Below are 20028 nucleotides of genomic sequence, written 5' to 3'. Positions count from 1 at the left end.
TAAAATGCTGACTTTGAAAAAGTACTGTTCCAACTTGGACGTTTAATGCGGCAATTAAGGAGAAAAGTCTAGGATCAGCCGATAAAAAGCATGTCATTCTTCAGCGACACGATATTTGCCTTCGCGGGTCGATGAAAAGTAGACAAAAAAACGTTGGACAACTAAGGATGTTCAATCTGATCTCTGCTTTGTTCATTGAATATCGCATAGTCACACCATAATTTATTCTTGTTTTTTCTAGAACTTTCTTCAATGGCAATAAATCTGTGTGCAAAGATTATATCAAAGAAAATGCGATAAGTTTTTTGGAATAACAACGATAAAGAAATATTTACTAAAGAATAGTGGAACACAACTAGTGAAATTCAGAATATTAAATTCCAACGATTCCAAGTAAACGGATCGAAGCAATTTCAATGTCGATCGAAGCAAGGTTTTCACTCAGATGTGATAGACAGAACACAAGTCGTGGCAGGTTAAGGGAAAGTTAGGTTCAATAGGTCTACAATAATTATACATGATAATATCCTCAGGTTAATGAATGCGAAGAATAAGAGAAATTATACACCAACTACGATCATTCGAGACATCGTTCGTTTTCATAAAATGTTTTCCCCTTTTTGCGAAACGCTTGGCACGAAAGAAAACTCAATTTATAAATTCCGCACTTTGATGCAACCACAAATATGTACGCTATGTTGCGACTGAAAGTTGAGTTTGCCAGTGGATTACATTTTTCGTAAAACTCTTACCTATTGTTGGTATTGCGCCATCAGAGTTTACGATCATTATGAAATATTGCGACGAAGTCGAGCGCACTGTGTTAATCAAAATAGATTAAAGCGTTTTAACGAAGAACAAACTAGGAATAAATTATCTCTGTGTAAATTTCGGTGCAAGAGTGACAAAATTGTTGCTGTATAATTTATACGAATCGCTGTTTTCATGACGTTAACGCGTCCATCAAGTATGGTTAATGTCTCGGCGAACAGCAGTGATATTGAAATTTAAAATACCCTGGAGATCAGTTGACAGACATGTAACTGTTTCAACTGGCGTTTTGCATTAAATTTTATCCCTCTGCGTCCAATGTATTTCCCACGGGGATGATAGCTCACAACAGCCCTCCTAGATTTTCCCGAATTCGTATAATTGAATTACCTTCTCCCTAAACAATTCGTTTGAGCATAATGTTGCTGGACACGGTTAACTGTCGTTTACGAATTATTCGAGTCTTGATAATTCGAGATAATGTAAGAGAATATCGTACAAAAGTTCCAAAGTTTTTATCGTAACAAATTCTATGAAGCTGTGATATAAATATTTAGTTAAAGGTGTTATAATGCACTGTATAATGTTTGAGTTGTTACCACAACACGAACTGAAGCACCAGCAACAAAGTGATTAACTTCCAAAACAATTTTAGTATAATGTGCGAAGTTACTGTTTACGTATTTGATAAATGCACAAATTGGCGTCTCATGGTGGTGATATATTGTTAATAATAGACATAGTTCAAACGGCACACAACAATTCACTATTGTTCGTTAGAGGCAACATATTGCTTTGAGCATTCACTAATATAAATACAAGTTTAAACATTATCGTAATATTGCTTCGAGGGATTGTTTCAGGTCAATTCAATACATTTGAATATTTCCTATAAGATGCTATAGCAAACACTATATAGTTACTTTCATACAAAACAGAACAGTGATCGTACAAAATTCGAAAGAAGATGACTATCATATCACATATAATAAGATGACTATAAAGAAATTTCTTTTTCATGATATCTCTTTTGTAAAATCATTTGAATTCGATCACAAACATTGTCTATATTATTGGAGATAAAAGAGATATTTTAATTATTGATTACAACGGAAAACCTCATATAAATTTTCAATCAGATATGTTCCATATTCTGTGAAATTGCAAAACCTTTTAATCAAATTACGAATAACTGCAATTCTACTATTTCAAACGCATTACGATTGAAAATATTTCGTCATCGCTTTAATCTGTAAAGAGGAACTCTGAAGCAAACAAAATTGCTAGTACTTTGCAAATTACTCTAACAAGCCCCTTAACTTTCCTTCCTTCTTTAATAAAAGGCCGAATTCCCAAGCGAAATCCCAACGGTAAAAGCTTCAAAAATAAACCGCTTACGATTCGAAAGGAAACATTCCGGTTGCGCGTTTCACGAATTCGGCCAAATTCAGCACCGACTTTTTCCAATGCCAGCAAGCCTCGAAAATAGCCTGTAATTACCATAAATCCGTAAATTTAATATGACTTCGTACCTGTATGCGTCCTCGGAGACGTTTATTTTGCCCGGTTCCCCGGTGGTCTCAGTTCGACTGGTGAGGTTCACCGTATTTCCAAACAGGCAGTAACGAGGCATACGGTGTCCAATTACCCCGGTCACAACCTCTCCGCTGTGGATGCCGATGGTGATTTTCTGCGAAACATTTCGCACGTTTATTAAACGGATCTTCTTTATATACAACGATGTGAATTCGCATCACGTCGACAACGTAAACGTTACCGGCGGAAGCTTTCGCGTAGGAACAGGAAGAGCACATTCAGGAAGGAGAACAAGAGTCTTTCTACGGATAATCGAATGCAAGAGATCTCTCGCGTACCTGTCTCCGTATTGCGCTCCACGAAACGCAATTGAAAAGTCAAGTCGGGGAATGCTTAACTCGTTTAGAAGTATTTTCTGTTATTTCGTTGTTTTGCTGACAGGAATAAATACATTAGCCAAGTACTTGAAGACAAAGCGAATTCCGATTGATAAATCGGACATGATTCTGCGATGCGTTTACCACAAGGAATTTGAATTTAAAAAATGGAAATAATCAAAAATTATTTGAAAAATTCAAATATCAATTGTAGCGGGAATTGATCAAATTCCAAACATATTGTCTGTAAATGAATGAAAAAGTGTTTGAGCGAAAAAGTTACAATAGGGAGTTCATAGATCGGATAAATTTCAAATTCATTACGCGTTAACTAAGAATTAAAGAAACGATATTTCATTTATCACAATTGTTTTTAAGTTCAAAGACACGCGTTTAATAATATAATTTCATTACTCAGAATTATTCCCGAATTATTATACGAAAAGATATTTACGAGCTATTGGAGAAAGAAAATTAATCATTGGATTTTCGAATTCAGAAATATTTCGGTGATATCGTTGGTGGTAAAGTGGTAACAGAGAGATGATAAATGTTTCCCCGAGGATCGATGTTATCATTCGAAGAGGTCCTACCCGCAAACATAAAAATTGAAGACCGCAAAACGAACGCTTAAAAAAATATGGGGGCTTACCACAGGCTCGCCATCGATCTGCACCTCGTCCGCGGCTAGATCCATCATATCCAATGCGAGACGAGCGATGCACCGTGCATGGCAACGACATGGTTCCGGTAATCCGCTCACGGCCATGTATTTGTCACCAACAGTTTCGACCTAGTCCGACCAAAGTGGATCAGTGCTAACAAGCCTTCTCGTAAATTCAAATATATTCGTTGTCAGCTGTATAATGGTTATACGCGAATCCTCGTTTTAGCTTTCTAACGATGTTCTCGTCGAAAGTAAAATCGATAACAATGTGTATTTCCTTCCGAAAAGCGAAGAAGAAGATATATATATATATGGCCGTATTTTATTTTAAGTGGAGCTACAGATACTTATAATTATTTATAATTAATTAAAAGATGCATTGAAATTATGTAATAATAAATAAACTTAAAAAGCATTTAGAAAATATTGTTACGATAATCCGTAGTTAATAATTGTTCTTTTAACCGCGTTATGTTTCTTTAAATTTGCTACTATAATTGTAAGTATAAACGTTGCAATATAGGGAACTATTTTGAAAGGGAATTCGTAGCTGGTTTCATAGAGGAAAGAAAAAAGGGAGATTATATCTAGTACTTATTCTACGTATAAAGCATCATCTGCATATTACAATGGACTTCATACAAGTTGCAAACCCGACTATGGCACTTCACATGAAAGGAAGTCCTAGGGGACAAAAAAGTTTCTCCTAGTCGGTATTATTATTTAAAATAGCCAGTATTCCTAACGGCTGTCGTTCATGTTTCCTACGGAGTCGCTCACAACCATCCATTAATGCATTTTAAACGGCACGGGTTACGAGAAAACTTTCTTTCCAACGCGAAAGTGCCTTTCAAAAATATATGTTGCGACGCCATGAACGCTTTATGTTACACCATGCAGGTGCACTTTCCATATTACTACCATTCGCAATCTAAGTTACGTTCCAAGTTCCATTCCGATGGAACTACAAACGTTCAATTTTTTTTCATTTGCATTTGAACCCTTTAATTATTCTTCAAGCGTATCAGTCACTTTCGAATCTTCAAATTATACATTATCTTGCGTAATCGAATACACATCCTGTTGCAATCTCCTCTGTTATTCCTTATAACACCTTCAATGTTTTTTTATCCGACTTAACATCTATTTTATTCATTTAGTATTAAATATTAAAATATTCTATAATAAATATTCAAATATCTAGTAAATATTCTACAATAAATATCTCGATATTTTAATATCTAAATGAATTACCAATTGCGTGAATATTGGATAAAATATAAAGTCATTTCAATTCTATTTTATCAAATACATCTTGCAATGTAAAAATTTCCTAAATCGTTGAAAATACATAAAAAACACACTAAAAAGTACTACTTTTACTTAGCTTCAGTACGGAATTATCCAGAAAACCTAGTTCGACTCGACACAGATTCTCAACGAAGTAAACGCTTACCTTGTACACATTTGGGTTCTTCTTCGGATCGGTGAGCACGTCGAACGCTGTGTACAGCTGATTGAGCATGTTGACGATTTTCATCGCACCACTGGAGTCCGTGTGAGCGGCGCAGTAAGCTCCGAAACCAACGATCCCGGAGAACAATAAGGTCACGCAGTCATACTTCTTCGCAGGAACCGGCCTCGAGTGCCTCAGCTCGTTCGCCACGGAAATGGGCAGCACAGAGTACAACAACCTACGGACACGTACAACTTTTAATGCAGCTCCCTTCAACCACAACCCACCGTGCCACGAATTGCTAATTTCGTTGGCATCTTCTAAATCGTGAAAATAGGAACTATAAATCGAACAAGCCTCCTCATTTTCCTCCCTTTTCTATAATAAGATGGAAGTTATTTTTACGAAGTTTTGATTCCGATCTCGCTGTGTGTCGAACGAGATTAAATTAGCTTAAAAATGCGAAAGTCAAAGGGAAATGTAAAGATTGTTATTTTATTTAATTGAAATTTTGATGAATTTTTCATGCTGAATTAATGTATTCGAAGCCATTGTCTGCGACAATATTTGCTGGAATTAATGCTTCTGTATCTCTGGAATAAATTAGAGTAATATAATTTATTTGCTATGTAGAATTAACATTTTATATCTCGCGCTTAATAGTTGTTTATTAATATTAAATGGAAAGAATGTTACACATAAATTTATGAACTGCCAAAAATTGTTGAAATTTCTTTTTTATATCACCTGAAAGGCAATTTTTCTGACGGTTTTAAAATTTTTTATCCAATTACATAGCAAATTTATCCCGTCCCGATACAAAAAATTCTTTGTGCGATACGACCTAGTTTCATGTATGCAATGCATGTGAGGGCAACAGGTGGAAAATGTAGTTGTAATTCTCATAAAAAATAAATATTAATATCTTTTATAAAAGTATTTATAACATTTTTTAATATGTCCTTTCTGACTGGAACGCAAATATACTCAATATCGAACGTATTACTACAATGACGATGAAAATATATCCTGCGTCATACCGAATATAAAGTCTTCTCTACGTGTGTTTATAAATACACTGCTAAAATATTTAATCTCTTTATTGAAACAAGTCTATTTCGATTAAAACATCTAAACGTGTTCAGTGTAATCAAAATTGAAATATTCCATTAAAACTAAAGTCGATCCGTTTCACTTAGTACTTTCACGAATTTAATCATTCTTTAAATTCATCGTGCACACCATCCAAACTAAATTTATTTCAAGACGCTTCGCTGTCACGATCATGTCGTTGATGTTTTAAAACGACGTAATAGACGTAGTTTAAAAAATACCTCCCGATGAAGGTGAGAAAAAAATCACGATCCAATTTCCGGTAGGAGAGAGTATTCTGTCAAGAAAGAAACTGTAACGACGCTGGAGAGAAGTCGATTCCGGCAGAATTGCGTCAGGATAAATGGCAAACGAGGCCAATGGGGATTTCCTTAATCAGAAAATTACGCGGACGGAAATCCTTACCTGTCGGTTTTCTGCTTCTCGCCGTCGAGCTCACGATACGTCTGTTGCAATTTATCGGTAAGCAATTCCAAGTTTCTCGTTAATTTGTAATCAGCCTCGAATTGCTCTGACATCAGCACGAGATCTCTGGTGGCGTCGTGAAGGGGGATGTCGCTCAGATACAAACCTCGCCTGACAATCAAAAATACACGAACGTAAACAATAGAACATTCGATCACATTAACGTACATATTTGTAAGGAGAAACGAGTGTTGAAACGAGGTATGTGACGACGATTACAAGATTGCAAAGTAATTTCAATTTTTTTTAATTTTCGAACGGTGAGTTATATACAACTCTTCGATCCAATGCTGTTCAACTATGTTCACAATCTATTGTTCATTCCAGGATAACAAGAAGTCTCAAACATCTTGATGCAAATGGAGATACCTCGAAACTTTAATAATTTAAAAAGTAATAACCGATACGACGATAAACGATGCATTATTCCGTATACGTCACGTAAAACGATATTTATGACTTTCCATGGAAACCACGGCTTCAAATCCGCTGCAATTTATCTCCGACACTTCTAATCGTTCTCATTTGAGATTCAGCATTCAATCATATCCGATGTATAATTCATCTCTCTGCTCTCGCTTGCTGACGGTAAAGACTACCCAATGACGCGGCGCAAAAATGCACCCTTGAGGTTCGTTAAAATGGAGGACCATCCTTACTCGCGACACTCAAACAACTTCGTCATTTCTCTCAAAGAAAATTTATTCCCCTAGACGAACCGTAATTTTTTTTCATGCTGAAACGAGGTAATCTATCCGGTGAGCGTAATTCTCGCCTAATCTAATACTCCAAGAGTTATCGCTACTGGGTTCTCGTTACAAAAGGAAGTTAACGCGGTAAACAGGCGGAGTAATGGGCGACAACTCGATTAAGCTTTAAATTTATCTGCTAACTACCTTGACGCTTCTGCTCGACTAAATCCTAGTCAACTCAAACTATTGGAGGATTATCTCGACGTTAATCGTCGAGAGATTCATGAGAATCGAGAGAACGGCGTGTATATAATTTCGCATGAAAATGATCTATATATCGTGTAAAAGTGTGTTTTCACTGATGCGTCCTCAACAGTTCGTCGTTTATTTGTCATTTTTTCATTTGCATCCTGTTCATAAATATGTTCGCGAAACATAATCCTCCGAAGCATCTGAACCAAATAGAACAATTTTGAGAAAATATTTTGTAAAGTGGTTAGGAAACATCAGCGAACATTTTGCAAGCACTGTGTATGAACATGTTTTGCCAGTATGTACGTGCCTTGACGTGTCAATTACGCGACTGAATTTTCTCCGTGAGACATTCGATTTCCGGAGAACTCGGTCAGAAAACAGATCGGAAGGGATCCGGGTCAGAATGTATGATAGAATGCGGATAAACGCGATCTTTCGTACATTTTTCCCTGTTACTGGAGCACAAAATAAAGGAAATGAGAAGCAAAAGTTGACATGGACGAAGAAGAGAATGGTCAACTGTAAGGGAGAAGGAAAATTACGAGAATAGCAAGGGCGAAGATTATTCGAACGGGGGCAATTCGGTAGCGGCTTGACGGAAATTTATGTTCGTAGTGGAGTACGGACAGACACTCGAATAGCTGTAATTATACAAGCCATCGCTTCAGTATTTATTGAATGGCCAGTGTACCCGTTATTTTACTCGGAGACAAATATTTTCTGCGCAAAGACAGAGTAATGGGCTACGATGAATTAATAGGAAAAGTCCGCTAGACAGCCATCGAACACGTTGCGTCTATTTACGATAACGACCTAAATACCGTTGTGTCCGATGGCTGTAAGATCGGCTGAGTTAAGCTTTGTATACGGATTTTTTGCTACTTGAAAGAAGATACTTCTATTGTCTTGTTCTTACTGAATAACAAGAGCTTCTTTGTACATACTCATATTTCTCCACGAGATTTTCTTTCGGTTCTATCCTGTACTTTATATCGACATTGTATGCCAGTCCTCTACTGAGAAATTAAAGTACATACGTAGTTTTGGCTAAATGAAAATTGGTTAATGGTTCGTAATCATCAAACTTTTACTGATTTTTATGGGATGAATATTCCAGACTTTTTCTTATAAAAGACAAAGAAGTAGTTGATCTAATTAATTAAAATCTTTGATAATCTAGCGTTTGTGAAAAGAGAAATTTGGACAAGGTAGGGTCGTTTACGGCAAGGCGAAAAATCTTGATTGAGTTGTGACGAAGCAGATTTAGCATCTGATAATGAGGAAGTAGAGTATAAAGATGCTACGTTAACCAGGCTCTTTCCATTTATGGAATGTTTCCTTTCTTCCTATTTTTCTCCTATTTTCTTCGAATGCTCATTTTTTTTCTTCCCTTAGTGTTTCTCTTTTTATTCCTTTTTTCTCCCATTCTTTCCCCTCTGCCTCTTTCACAACTTCCTTCTTCTTGCTTCGGAGAACAGTTATTTATATAATATTTATGATATATGATAGAATTTTAATACACGATATAGCCATAAACGTCGAAACCGAAACAGCGGTTTCTGTGCACCGAAGTGGAAAATCGCTTTTCCAACGGAAAATCACGTTGCATTTTTCTTGACAGCCATTTATTTCGACGCTACTTACGCATGCAGACGTCGTAGTCATTTTTATAGAATTCAGAACGTTTGTCACCAAACCTAACGACGATGAATGCGTTCTCGTCCCGTTATTGATCATAGTCGTACGGCCGCGCTATTTGGTTTGATTGAAATTCAATTTAGGAACTATTCGATAATTGCGCCGCGGTATGGATCAACGTAAACGCACGAATAACGATATCAGTCGGCCTGATATAATTACCGTAACGATAGAGACGGCAAATTTTCGAATCATGGGATGTGAACGATCGTGTCTCTTCGATTTCTAACAAATCGAGGTCGCGCTAACATGCTCAGGAGAAACGTGAGTCGTTAATCAACGCGACTTTGATACGTTAAACGGATAAAATCAAGTCGTGAATAGTGGTATTTTGACGTTTGAATTCGGAATTTGATTGAATTTGGATTAACCTTTGATCGCTTATCCAATTTATCTCGTCTAATTTCCTTGTTAATCGTAGTTTATGTGTTCATTTTCAACCAACCAGAATGTAATTTCTCTTCGTCATAGAGCGATTCAGTTTGAATTAATGATTATACTTCATGTAAATTCTTACCTGGTTAAGTCATCCAAGTTGATAACGCTAGGATAACAGAGAAAGGTGACGAGGTCTGACTCGGGTATGTACAACATTTGCCCCTGGAAAAGTAATAATCTTCCACGTGACAACGAAATATAGTTCATTTTCTTTCACTTACGATTTAAATATTATTTACTAATTACAAGGAATATAACGGTAAATATTATAAATATAAATATTCAATCATTCATAAGCATTGGTAATAAAGATTCTTTAAATCTCACTAAAAAAATATATAATTTGATCGATTTTACTGTATTATAAAAATCCTAGAACCAACAAATGATTTTAGATAATTCTAATATTCTAAAAAATATACTAACTTTCAAACGTAGGTACGAATATTCTTCGGAAGAATCCACTTGCATTACACCCTTTTTCGTTCGTAACACGTAAACCGTGTTGATGTGTGACAATATGTTCTCGAATGTTAACTCTAAATGTGGTCTCACCTGGGACAACAAAGCTAGGGATTTATTTCGCAACATCAAGGACATATAAAATACATTTAAGATTATACTGTGATCAGAAAACATACATACATAGTTATTCTCAATCTTTATCGAATTGTACTTCCTGATACTGTATTGTAATCCGTAACAAGTCATATTTTCGTAAGATAGTATGATATTACGTTTATCGTTATGAATGTGTATAAATATGTATCTAGATCAACGACAAGAATTTTGATTGATTATCGATTGACTTTATTCTATACATCTATGCACGTGCAACGGGATTCTGTTTCGATTTCTGAAGGCAGCAGCGTCATGAAATATCAACGACGATCGAGGGCTAATAATGAATGGATAATGGATCACAGACGTGGATGTAGGTGCGAGCACGGATGCAAATGAAGTTAAACGGTACCGTTCCAATGGCTCGTGTCATGTCGCTTGAAACAAACCGTATTTGAAAGATATACGATTATGCGTGCATGAATCCATGCGAATTATCATTGGTGGCCAATGCGCGGCTCACAGTAACGCAATTTCGTGGTCCGTGCTAACTAATGTACTGTTTCGGGAATAAAACATTTTTCGCTAATGCCTTGTGCATCGATCATTACAGAATTCCGATTGAATCGATACTTTGTATCGCGTTTTACAAACTATGAATAGCCCGAAGTAATTTTGAGAAAAATTGTATATGCTAATGATACGATGGAATTGAAGAAATAAGTTTATATCACATCGTAAAAAACATACATCTGTAAAAGGATAAAAAATAATTTTGAATTTTTTTTTTTAATAACTACAATATTTTTCATATGAAGGCAATACTTATTTCAGAAGTTGTCTTCCGAATTATCTTTGATATCTTTGAGGTACATGTGTTTCCAGATTGAAGAAACAAACACAATTACGTCGATATTACATTGTGAATCGACTCTGTTATCTATTATTGACATAGTACCAAAAAGAGTAAAAAGAAGAGGAAGCTTACCTACAAATCTGATAGCCCAAGACGTGGTTCTTTCTATTACGTCAGATTTCTTTTAGATCTATTACTCTAGATTAGTCTAGATGGAAGAAATTGTTATTGATCAATTGCAAAATCTGTAATGTCTGTCTTTCTTCGCGTGTTTTTATTAAATCGCGATTCTAGATAGTGCTTCACATGACACATTTCTTTTCTCGAGTTTATATCGCTCCTCCATGAATAACATCTGAATATTTATGAAATGAGATACGTAGACTATAAAGCAAGGTTCCGAAAAATAATTAATGGCTTTGTCATAGTTACAAGAGTCATATCGTTTGAAGTAAATAACATATTTTCAGACAAAATAAGTTCCAAATTTCCACAATGGCATTCTTTCTTTGTTTTTTTAATAAAATACTTTATAGTTAATAATTGATAGTAAGATAGTTATTGTTTGCCACTAAAATCAGCAGAATGATAGTGTTCATTAAACGCTGACAAAATGTTATAATAGATGTTCAACACGCTTCCTACCAGTATTCAAATATTTATGTATTATAGATTACACAGATTGTTAAACCAAAGTTAACGTCAACCTTGAAATTTGTGTTTATGGATGTTATCCTACAGGATGATTATAAACATCGCAGTTTATGCAAGATTTGCAAAATGTACGTGGCTGGAATAGCATGGATATTGATAGTACTTCATGCATCGTCCATGTAAGTTATAATTATGGGAACTTACAGTCAGAAGGATGTCGTTCAACTTGCAATTACCAGAGCACACTTGAGGGATAACTCGAGTTATAGTGCATCCAGTCTGAACTATGGTAAGGTCCCGGTTGAACATCAGATGGAATGGAAAAACTCGGCAAAAGGTCATAGGGCTCACTTTTGGTTCTACGGCATACATTTCATAACATTTTTAGTAAATCTGTCCTTATCACCTTCAGTGCTTTGCTGGTTTTAGAGATATCTAATCTTAATAAAAAAGAGCACACAAAATATGCTAACATCTGCTTTATTCTCAATATTATCAGACATTAAATCAAGTATGTCTATATGGAATTGATCTTTTACTCTTCTAAAAAATTATTCTTTTCCAGATATATCATTGACTTTATGGAACAAGGACACAGCAAAAACTAGGATTAACATGCCAATAAATACTTTAGTAAAAGGTTGTAACATAAATACAAAAGGCAAAGTTAAATCCTGTACCCATGCTTTAGTATCAAAGAGTTTCATATACCAATCCACAGGAACTTGATACTATTGAATTTATTACAGACTAAACTTCGTTGTATGCAATATTGATTTTCTCGATTAATTTCATATTGCAAACTTCTCCTTTTAAAGCTCCGTCGTGTAAGCTCAAAAAAATTACCCGAGGGACCGAGAGATCTCCCTCGACTAACTTACTGTTGGAGGTAGCGTTCGTTAAGCTAATTTTTTACTTTTCATGTATAACGGGTTGGATAAAACCAAGAAGAAGAGTTTTATATTCTTATGACAACCTTTTAATAAAGCGTTTATGGACTTTATGTTACCTGACACTAGCAACATAACAAAATTCCTATTTAATCTTATTTTTAGACGTTTTAATCTCTGAAATATCCTGTGCTCGTAGCAAGATATGTCTTTGTGATATATAAAGTAGAATATCGTCTATTTTTATAAATAGAAAATTGACGTATCAAAAGCATTACTCACCGACAGATAAGGTTTCAAGTTCCGCGATCATGGGATTTGAAACGACCCCAGGACCGGACGTGTTCGTGATCAAAAACTGCACGTGGTCGCATTCGTTTTTCGTCTTCAATATCCGCATTTCTATATCCGTGCCGTGAAGCTTCTTCGCCACGGTCTAAGATCGATAAAATTTATAACCGATTTAATAACCGTTTGCTTTTATCTGAATGAATTTTAGGGTGGAAATTAAATATTACAGGTTGGTTAATTGACACAGTCATTCTCTCTAAAATACGCGCAATTCAAAATTCAGGATCTTATGGAGGAAAATTAGATTTGGATAAATAGAGCACGAGATCTTCGTGCTGTGGAAGTTACCGCCACTCTCTTTTATTTCCCATCCTTTTCAATCTCTATAATTGCTGTTTGTACTCGTATTTAATATCATTAAAGAAATAGGATATAGATCGAGATTTCTTTCATTAATTTTATTTCAATTTCGACACTTCCTACAGTCTTGCACGTTATACGCATTTTGTCCATTTGAGCACATCTGAATTTTCTATGAACTAATAAACATTCGCAGTCTACTTCGCAATTTAAAAAACTTCAAATTGCAAAAATGTAAGACCATAAAGGAAGAACATTGCATTTTTAAGTATTAACAAACTTCGATGCTCAATTTTCAACCGATATATCTTTGAACGATAAAAATACCTTGACGATGCCAATCACAATGTGTTCCAAACCAGGTCGATCGGAGTAATAATGTAATATGAGCGCTCCATCCCCTGGTCTCTCGGTGCACCGAAAAGAGGGCGCCCTCATTCCCGGATACAAAGTGCCTAAATGATCGTGAAGGGCGTCCAAGTTCTGTAATTAAAGGTTACACGGCCCACTGTCAATCTATCTGTGCTCTCGCCATTATCGAATATCGCGTTCAGCCTAACTAAAACATTCCTATGTCCCTAATTTATTTTCGATTGCCACTTTGCGTTTCAACCAGCCATGGTGATCAATGCACGCCATTTCATCGTGCAATACTCGTTATGCGTTTCCAATTCAATTTCTGCCATTAATTTCGATCGCGCCTATATTCGTGGAATCCAAGCGACGAGGAGATATAAGAAACGCGAAATTTTCCAAGTTCGTACAACGGAACGAGAACTAACTGTTCGTACGTGACGGTCTCGAGCCAAGAAATAACCGGAAATGGAAGCTCGCAATGGAAAAACGATAATAATTCTGATCCGCGGTCACATTACTCACATTCCACTTGCTAATCGCGTCGCGCGCATTCATCGTGAACGAAATTTCTTACGTAGCGCAAATGAGCTTATTCAAAATATAATATGGTAAGAATCGCGACAGAATCATATATAGGACGGCTGTTAATTTTGATTCAACAAATATTACTATAAGCTCACCTCCGTGTGAAATTTGAATTTTGAAATCTCATTTCATTATAGTAATCTAGCGAGGAATTTTGAAACATTTCAACATTTGAGTTAGAAACATTTTAATAAACGAATATATTTCATTATATAAATTTAAACCTTTTTAATTGCCGTAACACAAGAATTTAATGAATGAAACGAATAACCTAAGGAACTACATATCTGTGGTAATGACACAAATACGTCTACAGTTAAATACTACAATCGCAGAACTGTCTTGCAACAAGATTTCATTTTGAAACACGTTTGCTCTGAAGACAAGATATGCATACGATTATATTTAGAGTTTGTATCTTTCGCCGGTAACTACGTAATGTATGTCTTTCATAATTATACGAAAACAAAACCGTATGTTCAACGTGCCGGAGGTACTGGTTTGGATGTGAATGACTAAACACCGCGGAGATATTAAACAGAATTCATGAATCTGTAATTAATTCAAACACCACAGCTGTGCGTAATATTTCCTCTCTGAATGAATAAATATTAAACATATAAATAATAACTATCGTGTTTTCTTTCATACATTTTATACATTGATGCTATTCCAGTAATATCGTTAAATTATGAAATAACCTAGATTCTATATTTTGTCAAATTGTCATTGAGCGTACAATGATCTTTCAGAATTCATTATCTAAAAAGACAATGTTCTATGTAAAAAAAAAAAAAAAAGAAAGACAAAGTAAAGAAGAAACGAACTAATTAGGTATAATCTTTTATTTTTTTTCGCTTTTACCCAAAGAATCCATTTCCATTCACAGCATTGCTATCATTACTGCTCCGTTCCATATACTTAACCTCGCTGGATTCTATCTGGCATACTTCGAAGAGAAACATGCCAATGATTCAGTCGTTGGAACGCCGTAAAGAAATCACAATAATGCATCGGCTAGGCGCGACAAAAACATTTTACAGTGAGCGTCGCAATAATCCTGCGTTCGTATTCTAACCATGTGAACGGGTTTACGCGCTTTTTGTTTGATTACTCAGCCGTAGGTTGCCGCAATTGTTGGACTGGCGCGACGCATTTTTCCCGAACGAATCGTGCGTCGAGTTCCGAACAACGGGCATATACGTTGTAAACGCTACGTGCCTGATACAAGGATCGAAATTGTCGGATACGCGCATGAACAATAACGAGGACAGAAATAAACAAGAAGAGACGATGTTCTCTTGAATCAGCTATAGATAGCTATAGATCGTAGGAAATATGAAAATTGTATATCGATCTGATAACTTGTGAAAGAATACGGTTAATTTATTGGCTTAAAATATTTCTTTGCTGTAGACAAAGTTCTGATCTCTATGCTTTTCCTAACATTCACCGAGTGATTCTAAATTGCAACAAAATATCATAGATTAAGTGTTATTCACCATTACATAATATTTTGTCTCTTTTATTTTTGAAATGATAACATCATGTAGATGTAACTTTCTCATTTCGTTAACGTACCTATTCGAGGCCTTATATCGTTAAGTTAATCGCCTAGCCTAAATGTTTCCATCTTTTTGAAACTTTTGAAAACGAAAGAATCGAAAGAAGTTACGATGAACCTAGTTGAATCATACGCGAGCATTCGATAAGTTTCTCTTTGTCCCCACGTTTCTATCCAATTTTTTGCGCAATCCCATCGCATTACGTAACAGAACATCTATGGCCTTCGTACATAACACTAAGGGGAATGACGATCTACCTACGTGTCATTTTTTCAGGAAACTTTCACCGCGATCCGCATGGAATCGCGAGAATCCCGGGCACGGTCTACCGGTGCAATCTTATTCCGCAGGAAAGTGAATGGCGGCAAACGAGCGTGTCGAAGCGCTATTTACCTGCAAAAAGTCCCTGGGCGTAGCCCCAAGCACCTGGAGAATCTTGTCGTAGCCGGAATCCTGGCAGAACTCGAAGAACATCCTGCCGAACAGCTCGAGGATTTCGTCCGCTGGAATGTCTGCAAGATTTCCCGTAATATCCTCGATACCATCGATGTTCCATGGAATTTGATTTTCCGAGTTTAACGCTGTTTAACGTATTAAACGGGAACCACCGATACCGACGTCGACGTCGTTCGGCCGTCGATCAAGGATAATATTACAATGTTCCAGAAACACCTTGCGCTACATATTCGAGCAGGAATGTCGATTTTCTTGTACAGAAAAGAGATTAGCTACGACTTCGATATCTCGCGACAAATTACTCGTCGAGGGAGATTATAGAGGTGAAGGTTCCAAGGGATTGGTTCTTTCTTTTTTCTCGTTTCTGTCGAGGATTTATGGTTCAATGTGGGGAATGTAATACTATCGTTATCACTAGTATTTCGTTTTCAATTGAGAAGGGAAGTAAAATTTTTCATTGAAGTTTAAATTGATTAGAATAAGAATGTAATTTTGCATAAGAATGTATGTTCAACGAAGCGTATAATAATATTATAGTTGTGTTGTAAATAAAAAAATAGTTTTACGTGATAAAAGGTGTTAAAGAAATATTTTGCTTTAATTTACTATTCAAGAATCATGTATCAAAGGAAACGTAATTATCCTTGTGAAAAGGATAATGAACGCGAACGTTAGAGTGATTCAAGAACCTTAATCAATTTACACGTTGCACGAGAATTTAAATAACAGCGATAAGGTAAAAATGTTTGGAAATCCCTGAACATCTTGATAGGATTAAATATTGTTGAAAATTTAATTGAGGAAGCAGAAATATTGAAACCAAGGGATAAAAGCAATTATTTGAATGCGAGTCAAGAATCTTAATAGGATTAGACGCTAAAGAGGTCTCTGTTAAAAGATCCAGTATCGTATGAGAGATTGTTATTATATCAAGCTTTCGTGTTTCTTTTACATAATCGAATTATTTAACTTTCCTTAATGATACCTTTTGTAACGATACTATGAAATTTTCATCCAGAATATGCTCTTTTAGCGACACAATAATGTAATTAAAGATTCACAATTCAAAGAAGAATACGTACTGAGCCGATTGACAGCTGCCGATATGATGTTATATGTAATTTCATCATCGTATATCTGACGAACCAGAAACTGTCCTTCCATGTTAACCGCGGCATCTTTCCTGCGTGAACAAGATATAAATAAACATTAATCTTTATATCATAATTATATTATAATTATCACAATATTAATACGACTTTTAAAGATGCATGCATGATAACGGGTTAAAATTTATAGCGATGTAAGTCAGTCGGAGAAGTTGAATACTTCAATTACTGAAAGCATCATCCCATAACATTGAAAGTTAAATAATTAATTAACGTATCTATATCTGTATTATCTGCCTCGGTACGTTTTCAGGATTTAAGAAAATGTAACAGATTTTTTTGAAAACCGACAGTGTATTGACCTGCACCACAATGATTCTCATTGATATCTCTATAAACTCTTCTAAATTTCTAACTCTTATTCTATTATTATAAATATTCTATTATATCAAATTGTTGTAAAGATACAAAGTAAAATGAAAACTTTCGTTCCCTCGATAAATTTCCATGCAGAGATACTTTTCCTGCTACGTATATTAAAAACTTGGCAATGTAATGCAATACTAATTGCCAGTTCCGAGCTAAAACACCGTAGCGACCTAGCATCGATTTTATTAAAGTTTCGAAACGACGGTGAACACGTCGTTTTATTTTCTATCGACAGAGGATAGAAATCTGGGAAAATTGAAAGTGTCGTTGTATAATCTGGCAAAGGTTCGTTTCTTTCTTTTTCGCGTCGTGTTGCATCATGATGGTTCGCCTTGGCGGTAGGCGATGTAAGAGGAAATTAATTAGTTTCGCGTATCGGATAAAGTAAATACTTCTTAGCAGCTAAAAGCCAAGCATTTTAACAGGTTACCAGATGCTCGGTTTCCATTAAATTTACAAAGTGCAGTCTAAAGGCACTTCACCGTTTGACATGGATATGAGCTGTCACTCCAAGCTCGCCGCAGCATTTTCGCATAACTTCCCGAAGGCTCTTAGCGATCGACAAAAGACCATAATACAATCTTAAATGAACCGCAAAAATAATATTGGCGTTTCCATTCACCAAGATTATTTCGCTTTGACGCCTGTGGAGTGTACTATAACAGGCTTGAGGACTTTAAGGTGTTTAGATATACATAAAGTTAAAATCTTTGAAGGGTATTTTATGTGTATTTATAATAAATTTTCAGAGAATTGGAAATATCAAGTAATATTTTATTGCCTCAGATTATTATACAAGGGAAAATAAAATATTTGGTAATTACGGATAATCTAAATATATTTAAAAATGAACGACATACTGTATGTTTTTAAATAGATATAATAAATTTGATATATTCTACATCTAATTATCACTCATTTATTTTAATATAGTAATATTTTGTGACAATAAAGGACACAAACATATATAGGATATAGAAACAAAAAAAGGATATTACAATATCTGTAGAGATCATCTTTCAGATTTAATTTAATCCTCTATAAAGCGCAAGAGAATCTTTGTTTCAAATCCACGTTCAAATATATTACATTAATTACAAAATGGGTTTTAATGATCGCGACTAGCACAGGATTACTTCACAGCTTCTACCCACAGCTGCAACCGAATTACAATGTCGATAATTATGTCAAAAAGAGATAAAAAATAACTTTCAAAGACCTGTGTATCTTTTCGTAGCAAAAAAATCTTTCCAACTCTCATCGAATGCATTCTTTGATGTCACTGATAATCGCACCTACGCCTGTGTATGGATTTACGAAAATAGGACACTCCGCAAGCGACAAGCACCGTCATATTTTCTACGTGAAGCGAGCTGCGTCAGTAAGATCTCGGAAATTACATCACGCAGTTTACAAACACGGCGGTGACGATGGGATGTGATTTAGGACGGTTAAAGTGACCTTTTTTCCCGGATCTTTCAAGAGTCATTGTGGTATCTTACGCCGAGGGTAACCCACATTTTTGTACCTCCCACTCATATATTTCCAACAAACAACATTGCTCTCCTGGGACTTTGTCACAACCACTTCTTTCATTTAGGAGAAAAGCTAGTATTGATTCTACCCGCATTACCTACATCGTGTGATTTGTATCAATATCACTGATGTCACATCGAAATAAGAAGTGTGTGTTATCGTCTTAAATTGCTATACATATATTTATATTTACCAAAATTAATTTCTCTATCTTTAATCCTCCATTATCTTTAATTTATCGAGATTAAATTTAACGATATCTTTGGTTGTGTTAATGTACAACGTGCATTCGTTATGTGATCAATAACGCATGACTATTATAATAATGTATTAATATTGTTAAATTGGTTAAATTCGTTGTTGTGTATGTTGTTAAATAACAAAGACAACATTATTTTCCCAATCAGCTGGAATTAACCAAGAACAGACAAGTTATTAAACACACTTATTTGAACATCTACTTAAATGAGTTTTATTCGCTTATCGTCATCCTCGATTGTAAATACCGATAAAATGAAATAAATTCGAAATGAGATTTTAAACAAAAATGTACGAAAGCAACGAATGTCAACAAACAAGTCACACACACCAATTTCCGCTAATAATAATTATCCTGGCAACAGCTTATGTCTCACTAATAAACAGGTTCATTTCCATGAAAGCACAGGAAATCAGACTTTCATAAAACGTTGCATAATCAACCAATAATCTTGGCCGAACCGGCTCTACGATAAATTCTTGTACATTAAGTTGCCGGCCAGTTTCAATTAAATCTCAGCGAATCGCGAAACGCATAGTTGACCGACCGTGCCGCATTGGCCGAGCAATAACTCTTCGTGTATTCAAAGAAACGCAAACCGTGAAGCAACACGAGTATTACGCAGTCAAGGCCATACGAAATTTTTAATTTT

At 35.5% G+C, this 20028-nt stretch overlaps 1 protein-coding gene across 4 annotated transcripts in view; it reads right to left on the bottom strand.

Annotated features, from left to right (window-relative positions):
* Nucleotides 1-20028, bottom strand: part of Gycbeta100B (guanylate cyclase soluble subunit beta-1-like) — a 110622-nt gene that overhangs the window by 4337 nt on the left and 86257 nt on the right. For all 4 annotated transcript variants that reach the window (XM_069132100.1, XM_069132101.1, XM_069132102.1 and 1 more), the window contains 11 exons: nt 17126-17226; nt 15981-16099; nt 13408-13563; nt 12712-12865; nt 11744-11898; nt 9895-10023; nt 9548-9630; nt 6326-6496; nt 4808-5045; nt 3337-3477; nt 2304-2461 (listed from right to left, as the gene is read on the bottom strand). In XM_069132100.1, coding sequence (XP_068988201.1) covers nt 2304-2461; nt 3337-3477; nt 4808-5045; nt 6326-6496; nt 9548-9630; nt 9895-10023; nt 11744-11898; nt 12712-12865; nt 13408-13563; nt 15981-16099; nt 17126-17207 — 1586 coding nt within the window. In that variant the 5' untranslated portion in view covers nt 17208-17226. The remainder of the gene's footprint in view (nt 1-2303; nt 2462-3336; nt 3478-4807; nt 5046-6325; nt 6497-9547; nt 9631-9894; nt 10024-11743; nt 11899-12711; nt 12866-13407; nt 13564-15980; nt 16100-17125; nt 17227-20028) is intronic.

The sequence above is a fragment of the Bombus flavifrons genome, chromosome 2 (assembly GCF_040668555.2).
Source record: "Bombus flavifrons isolate JBK064 chromosome 2, iyBomFlav1_principal, whole genome shotgun sequence".
In the NCBI taxonomy this organism is placed as follows: domain Eukaryota; kingdom Metazoa; phylum Arthropoda; class Insecta; order Hymenoptera; family Apidae; genus Bombus; species Bombus flavifrons.
This window is presented reverse-complemented; position numbering and strand designations above follow the sequence as displayed.